At 40.2% G+C, this 8834-nt stretch overlaps 1 protein-coding gene across 1 annotated transcript in view; it reads left to right on the plus strand.

Annotated features, from left to right (window-relative positions):
• Window positions 1-8834, plus strand: part of RELN (reelin) — a gene marked incomplete at its 5' end in the record, with an annotated part of 668605 nt that overhangs the window by 568413 nt on the left and 91358 nt on the right. Inside the window, 5 exons of the mRNA XM_019509331.1 lie at window positions 149-422; window positions 2048-2188; window positions 2292-2469; window positions 6111-6195; window positions 8416-8598. Coding sequence (XP_019364876.1) covers window positions 149-422; window positions 2048-2188; window positions 2292-2469; window positions 6111-6195; window positions 8416-8598 — 861 coding nt within the window. The remainder of the gene's footprint in view (window positions 1-148; window positions 423-2047; window positions 2189-2291; window positions 2470-6110; window positions 6196-8415; window positions 8599-8834) is intronic.

Consider the following 8834-nt stretch of genomic DNA (forward strand, 5'->3'; position numbering starts at 1 on the left):
GGGGTCGAGCACCCGCAGCCCCCTCACTAGGTCGTCGCCCGTAGCCAACACCAAGTCCTTTGAGGGGGTTGAAACTGAAAATGCAGATTGCAAGCAAAGTCATATACCATTCATGCCTTCGAAAATATAATTTATTCTCTCTGTTTAGGAAAACCTCGTTATGCCGAGACTTGGGATTTCCATGTGTCAGCCTCCACTTTCTTGCAGTTTGAGCTGAGCATGGGCTGCAGCAAACCATTCAGCAACTCCCATGGCATTCACCTGCAGTGTTCTTTAAACAATGGGAGAGACTGGCACTTGGTGACTGAGGAGTGTGTCCCTCCAACCATTGGATGCCAGCATTATACTGAGAGTTCAATTTACACCTCAGAAAGGTTCCAGAACTGGAAGCGAATTACAGTCTACCTTCCACCTGCCACCATGTGAGAACTGTTGTGCTGGCAACATAGTCTTTCCTGATCTAATTTGAACATATATACCTAAGATTGGGAATATTGCTGACTACTTCTTAAATTATTGTAAAAGGAAATACTATATTATTATATTTTATCAGATATAATATGAGCTGCAAGACTTTGAGGAAGTACTGGATTTAGGTGGGTGGGCTCTTGAGCCCTGCCTACAAGCTAACCACAAAAAGGGCTGTAAATCTAAAGGGTTTTCAAGATGCAGCAATTAAGTGCCAGAACTAATGTACTCGTGAATACACTTTGGAGTAATAGCATTTCACAGTCTGTGCAAGGTGTAATGCTATTTAAGTCTAAGATTTAAGTGCCTAAACTTTTACAATGACATGTTTCCACATCTCCCTCATTTCTCAGATTAAATGAAGCCATCGTGACAGCAGTAATAAAGGCTGTACCTTCCATAGCAGAATAATATACCACCACGTGTGACAAAATTAATCATGACATTAGAGCAAATGAAAATGTGTTGTTGCCGAACCTGCCAGCCTCAGCTTTATGGGCTGGGAGGAAAATGTTATTTTTAGAAAGAACTAAACCCTCCTTCATACAACGAGCATGCAGATCTAAAACAAACATGGCAGATGTGCTGGCATCTGCCTGCCTAAATAAAAGCAGTCTGTACGTTTAGGTATAACTAATAATGACAATAATACTTAGCATTACTCAGTAGAGTGTTGTACTTCTTCAAACACTCTGTAAGGAATAAATAGCTAAACCTCACACCACCCTCAAAGGAAAACGGTGACCCACCCTTTTTTAGATAGAGAAACAGTTATACAAGGGAGTAGAAACAGTTATGCAGGGGAGTTACTTGACATGCAAGGTCACAATACAAGTCAGCATCAACACTGGTGATAGATTCTTAATCCCATTGTGCAGTTGACAGAAAATAGTCTTTGTCATATGCATGGCCCCATCCTGGTCCTGGGGCACTTTTTAACTGAATGGTAGCAGGGTCATGTCCACAGCATGTTACTTGCCTGCACAAATCTAATATCAAACATTCAATGGAATCTTAATTCTGTATTAACTTTTCTAGCTTTTTTCTTCAGCTGAATATAATACCCTGTATGATAGGCAGCAATTCTAGAAAGTGTGTGTGTGTGTGTGTGTGTGTGTGTGTCTGTCTGTCTGTCTGTCTGTCTGTCTGTCTGTCTGTCTTTAATTCTAACCTGACATGTAGCAGTTTATAACCAACTGATTTATACTGGTAAATCGCTAGGTATACTGAACAGTCATTTGTGTGTGCAATGAGCTATTGATTGCTAATGTACCTCATGTTTCTTGCTCAACAACCTTCCATTGGAGAGTGGCCACACTTGAACCATTAATCTTAGCAATGGATTTACCATTTATGGCCAACTGTAAACAAATCACCAAGAGTACAGTACTGAAAAATAGGACTCAGAGAGTTAGATATTAGAAGGCAGTAGACGTAACGCTGACATTTTAATTCAGCAATAATCCTATTAGAGTTAGTCAGAATTTTGTCTCCCAAAGGCATCAGGATAAGGCCCAGATTCCCCTTCAGAGTAGAACATGGTTTTTCACTCTGAGTAGCATTTGTTCTTTTTTGCTAGCTCTCCCAGAACACGGTTCAGATGGATTCAGATGGACTATGCTCCCAGTGCAGATTCTTGGGCTATTGATAATGTCGTCCTGGCCACAGGATGTCCTTGGATGTGCTCAGGCCATGGGATCTGTGACACAGGCCGCTGCATGTAAGTAAATACACGTCTTTGTGTACTGTTTGCTTCATAAATTGATGGTTCTATTTTAATTAGGCCAGAAAGATAATACCTTTTCCCACCAATGTGTTTTCAGATGTGACCGAGGCTTTGGAGGTCCACATTGTGTTCCTGTTGCTCCTCTGCCTTCTGTTCTGAAAGATGATTTCAATGGTAACTTGCATCCTGATCTTTGGCCTGACGTCTACGGTGCTGAGAGGGGAAACTTGAATGGTGATACAATCAAATCTGGAACTGCTCTCATTTTTAAAGGGGTTAGAGATTTAAATTTCAAAATTATTAAAGTATCAGTCCTGTTCATAATACAAAATATATTTTTCTTTTCTTTATTTCCTGGAAATTTTTGTTTTCATAGATTTAGGCAAGAAGTCATTTTTCACTTTTGTTATTCTTTTCTGTCCTGAACAATCACTGCATTCAGCACAGATGCTTTCTGTGAATATTTAATATATTATTTCTGACTATTACTTTTTTTCCTTCCATTGTCATTTCTAACAAATCCCCCGCATAGCCACCAAAAGAAAAGAATAACATTTCATTTCTGTGATTTTAAAAGCTGAGTACAGAATTTGGAAACACAATTCATGTTACAGTCAATAGTATTTATGTGTCTAACTCTTGTTTGGCTTTGCAAGTCTCACACAATACATTTATTTTTACAAATTTTGCATGTTGTGGATTATTCTGTAGACCTTCATATTTAACTGCATACTTAAAGTATATTAATACATTTCATTCTTATAATATCCCTTAACATTTTTAAAGCCCTGTATGAAAGGTTAAAAAAATATGAAAGCTAGAATGGACCCTTTTTCCCAATTTTGCCCTTTCCTTTAAACCCTAAGGCAGTTTTGTCCACACTAGGTTTAAACTGACACACAAGTCATTTTTAATGAGCCTAACCCACACATTGTCACACTATTAATTCAACACTTTGCAACTACTTGCAACTACTACTGTGGGTCTATAAATGAAATCCTAAAAATATTTCACTGCAACATTTCCATTCCAGTTTGGCAATTTTAGATAACCAACACAGAGTGAAGAATACTAACTGTACTAAATGCAGAATAATTCTGTTTCCTGTTGAAATATTGTAAATAATCACTGACATATTCCAATCTTGTGTTATTCTCACATAGCACTGTTAAAGGTAAGATCATTTTAAAATATGCAACTACCATATTTACTCAAATACAAGGCAAAGCTTTTTCCCCCAAACAGCATGAGGGAGGAAAGCTCTTCATCTTACATTCATATGCAAAGAAATCTGATTAAATGCATTGTCGATCATGAAACTGCTGCCAAAAGCAGCATGTGCTCAGTCATGGAAACCAACTATGAAGTTGATTAAATGCAGACAACACTGAGCATGACTATAAAACACATGGCCCATTATAGGGCAAACATGCTGATTTTTTTTTTCTTTTTTTGGCTTAAGGCTGAATTAGTTCCAAATTCTGAATTCGTTCACATCTGTGTGGCTATACCACTGGGCAACTCTCCTCTCTCCCAGACCCATCGGTCTGAGACTTTGGATACTCCCCAATTCCATGGCAGGCATCTTACATGCAGGCCCCAAGCCTAAAGGCATTGGAATTTGAATGCCCCCTCATCATGCATGCTCCTAGCCAAAAGGTCAAAGGAGCAAGCCAAGGGGAAAGCACAAACACAGTCCCCAATACTACAAAACTGTATAGCCAAGTTTCCCACATTTGGGAAACTCACAAGGGCTCAGCTCACCTGGAGTGCAGGGGCCAAGCCTCACCCTGAAAAAGCCTGTTGATTTTTTTTTTTTTTTTTTTTAAAGGAAAATTTTGTGTCCCAAGTCAAATCAGACAAATCAAATCCAAATCTGTGAGTCATTCAAGAACCATATGTGGCCCTGCTACTGGCAAACATCCTCCACCCCTGCCTGGGGCCTCAGTTGCTTCCAGATCCTTTGGCAGGCATCCTACATGCAGGCTGAAGCCCAGAGGCTTGGGGTTCATATGCCCCCGAGTTTTGCTTGCCCTCAACCAATATGGCTGCAGGAGCAACCTAGGGAAGAGTCTCCCATTTCCATAAAGTCAGCATATAGCCAAGATCTTCCCACTGGACATTACCTCAGTTAGTGTAGTGCCCTCTGCCACATTTGTGGTTTTCTCCAGCCAGCAGGAAAACCACCTTGGTGATCATGATTTTGTTTTTAATTTACATTTTCCGTATTCCAGGCCAAATTAGCCAAAACAAATTCCAAATCTGTGAGTCAGTCCAGAACCATAAGGAGTCCTACTGCCGGCAAACATCCTCCACTCCCATCTGGGGCTACAGATGTTCCCAAATCCTTTGGCAGGCATCCTACTTGCAGGCCCAAGCCTGGAAGCTTAGGGTTTGGACACCCCCAAGTTTTACGTAAGGCCCCAGGAGCAAGCTAGGGAGGAGTTTTCCATTTGTATAAAGTAGGTATAAAGCCAAGGTTAACTATGCATTACCTATGTGGGTACTATCCCATGCCAGCAGAGCAGTCTTCCCTAGGTACAATTAGGAAGCCACCATGGTGATCATGGTATTTCCCCTGCCAGGTAAGCATAGGACTATGCTTGATCTGAGCCCACAAGAGGCCAAGAAGCGATCACAATTTTTTATTTTTTTGTAAAAATATATGTCTATATATATAAGGTTATAGATGTCTACACTCCGAGTATCACTCCACAAAGAAAACCTTAACCCGTTACAAAACCCACCCCTGTGTACCCATGCAAAGGCCTGCTGGCCACCGAAACGTGTTACAATATCTGCACCACACGCTACACACACAAGCAACTCCTGGTCTCTCCGACCAGGCAACCCTTTCCTTTCATCCCCACCCTGCTTGCAGGGTCACACACTCAGTTCACCTGTCGTCTATGTTGCTGTTGCTCCAGCTCCCGCTGGAGGACCTGCTGCTGCTGTTGCTGTCCTCAGTTCCACTTGACTCTTCCTTTTCTTCACTGTCACTGTCCCCTTCTCCGCTCAGGGGAAGTTGGAAGGTTCTGTGCCACGTGTCTTTGTGCCAGGTGGCTTTGGCCACATCCTCTCCATCCTCCACTACTGATTTTTGGTAGTAGGTCTGGAATTTGCTCAGAGCCATTTTCACACAGCCTGCTACCTCTGCATCCATGTGCCTGTACAACAGGAGGTTCCTGGCCCTCCACAGGGCACTCCTGACATGTGCTCTGCAAGCTGTTTGCATGGGGTCACATCCCTGGGGGCAGGAGAGGAAGTTGGCTTCATGCCAGATCCCTTGTGTGGGCAGTAGAGTTCAGGAGGTGGAAAGTTTGTCCACACAGAACAGGAGGGTGGGGGAGGGAGCACTGTATCCAGGAGTGCTGGAGAACTGCAGCTTGGGCATCTCATCTGTGGGAAGTGGCCATACTTTAATGGAACATGAGCTAGGTAGCATGGATCAGCAAGAAACTTGCCCTAGAGTGGCATAATTTTAAGCTGCCTAAGGTGGACTTAAAATGAGTTTCAGGTGTTAACATGTGGACAAACTAAGGGTTATGAGCTCCACAAACCACAAAAAATTAATGTGTAACAGGGCCCTTAGTTCTGTTTCCTGATTTTTTCATTAACTCTTCATAGTGCTTATTTGCAAGCAAATTGAATTTTAGAAACACTTATGTAACATATCACAGTAATTATTAGCTTTTCTATAACATTTTCATCTGTAGCTCCTAACACATATTACACAGGAGTATCACTATTCATATTTTACTGAAGTGCTATGAGGCGGTGAAGTGACTTGCCCAATAGCCTATTTGCAGCCAAATTAGGAATTATAGCAGGATCTCCCAAGTTCTAATCCCACAAGTGGACAATGCTTTTCCCTTATGAGAAATAGTAATTCACTGTGTGTGTTCTGTATTTATAGGAAGGACTGAGAATGCTTATTTCAAGAGATCTAGATTGCACTAATACTGTGTATATCCAGTTTTCATTTAAATTTATAGCAAAAGGTAAGTTTGCTATTTATTTGCTATCTTTTCAGTAGCTTTGCTCATACATTTTTCTTATTAGAGGGAAGCATTAAGTTTATGTTTGTAAAACTAATACAAGAGGACATTAGATAATGCTAAAGACTAGAACTTCTATAGCATCATTTCCTGTCTATCTCAGTACTAAATGTGACCACTGTATTTAACATTTATTCAAAAGCAGCATGAAGCTAATTACAATCATGCTGTTAACTTCACTCAGTGACCACTTCTATTTTAGACTTCTTTATTCAGGGTTTTATAGCTTGGCCTCAAAATAAAATCCGTGTTGTAACTTAGTAAACCAAACAATTTCTATCTAGAAAATCAAAACTATTAAAAAATCCTATTTTTCAGTACTGTCTCTGACCAAAAAACAAACAGAATCAAGTAAACTTTTTGGAACTGCACAGGTGAGAAAAAGCTTTGGGAAAAATGAACTTAGAAATTGCTTAAAATTCAAGGAGTGGCAACTTTTTGCCACCGTGGACCACTGCTTGCAATATGGCTTCTACCATAGGCTGCAGCCCCATGCTGCCCCACTGATTAGCAAGTGCTACAAAAGAAGTAGATAGAAAAAGGCAGGCAATAGGACCCTAGGGATGCTGCCTCAACTGTTGTGGCTGGAGAATGCTGCTGATTCCCTGAGCTGTTGCAGACTGGGCCCAAACTCTTCCCAAGCCAGATCTATCCCCTGGGCCACAGGTTGTTAACTCATGGCTTAATTCATAAAAAGATGCTTGTACTGGATGTTTTAGCACAGCAACTTCTAAACTTTGGTCTCCTGATGACTGGTGGTCCCTGTCTACATAAATGGTCTGCAGTGAACCATGGAGTTTTTCAGTGAAAAACTACTGATTTAAATTCATCCCAATTGCTAAGAATCAAAATTAGTCATTAGTTTCCATAGAAGACCCTGGGGGTCTTTAAGAAGAGGCTGGATGCCTACCTGGCTGGACTCATTTGAGTCCCGTTTCTCTTTTTGGGGTTTTTTGTTGTTCTCCCGCCCTGGCGGGGGGTCAGGCTAGAAGATCTACTAGGTCCCTTCCGACCCTTAATCTATGAATCTATAGGCATAATATAAATCAGTATTTATTCCCACAGGCATTCATTGGTTAAAAAACAATAATATGCTAGCATCGGGAACCAGAGCCCAATGTTTTCCCCTTCCCTTGTCATTGGGCTAGAGAGTCAGGCTCATTCTTGCTTATTCTCCTTCTGGCACCATAAATCTTGCACTTTTGGTTGTCTGGTAAACCATCTTCAGTAGGAGGGGTGGATGGTGCCCCCAGTCATTCTGTTTGATAGCCTGATGGTTAGGTCACTCTCCTAGGAAGTGAGAGATATTGATCGATTTGAAGCCACTTGAGCTACAGAGGCCCTAGGTCTTTAACGTGTTTGGGTGAGTGCTTTATATCAAAGCAGTTGTGCTAAAGATGGGCAGCATTACCACCAGCCCTGTGTCAATAATTAGGTATAACAGAGGGTTTTTATTCACAGCCAAAGCTACATAACATTGGAAAGCAAGATGCTCTTCTGATTAAGATTTAGGATTTTAGTCAAGAAACTTGACCTTTATTCTTAATCCTTCTGCAGATTTCCTGGACCAGATTAAAGTGGAAAGTATTGCTATTTATTCATTAAACTATATCTGTAAAGACTGATAGAGCTCTCTGCCAGTCAATAAGGCAATTCACATAAATAAAATAACTCGCATGAGTGTTTGTGAGGACAAAGATAATGTCGTCTTTATGAGTAGATATTGTAGGGACTGTGGTAGTATAGAGGATGGTTATATCCAATACTCTGAGCCTGCATAAAAATACTGAGTTAGTAAAAAGCATTTGTGGGGTAAGGAAGAAGTTTTTTCCAATATAAAAAATGATACTGAAATTGTTTTGGGATACAAAAATTAACTTTGACCATATTTTAGAATTAATATTCATGTAAATTTAACCCTTCTGTCACTAGGATACTCCAAACTACCAGCCAAGTGTATTCCTAGGATAATACTGTGTATAATAAATGCATTGTCTTGTAGCAGTTATAAAAGTTGTTATAAAAATACACCCCAATTAAATAGGATGAAAATCTTGTGTAATAAATGTCTGAATATCTTTATTACATTTATAGATGTGCTTTTAAAATAATATTTCTTAAAATCAGATTATAATAAATTTAAATGTATCCACTTTGCTCTAGGTACTCCAGAGAGGTCACATTCCATTCTGCTACAATACTCCATTAATGGAGGCATCACCTGGCACCTAATAGATGAGTTTTACTTCACTCAAACTACAGATGTTCTCTTCATTAATGTTGCATTACCATACACAGCACAAACCAATGCTACCCGTTTCAAGCTCTGGCAACCTTACAACAATGGTAAATGTGCACTTGCCTATGCTTGTGTTTATCTCCGAACCTTGTACTGTTTCTTTTTCTTGTGATTATGTCAAATCTGTTGTATGCTCAAATGTAAGCTTTACAGTATCATTACATTTGCACTTTTCTTGCAATGTTCACAATCCTGTGGTTGGTTTTAAAGAAGGTGCAATTTAATGTCAATGGGATAATATATGTAGAAGTAGCAAATTGTCTGGCAAGAATGATGGGGGTGG

This window comes from Gavialis gangeticus, unplaced genomic scaffold (assembly GCF_001723915.1).
Source record: "Gavialis gangeticus isolate Ggan-Ray unplaced genomic scaffold, GavGan_comp1, whole genome shotgun sequence".
NCBI classification, from domain to species: Eukaryota; Metazoa; Chordata; order Crocodylia; family Gavialidae; genus Gavialis; species Gavialis gangeticus.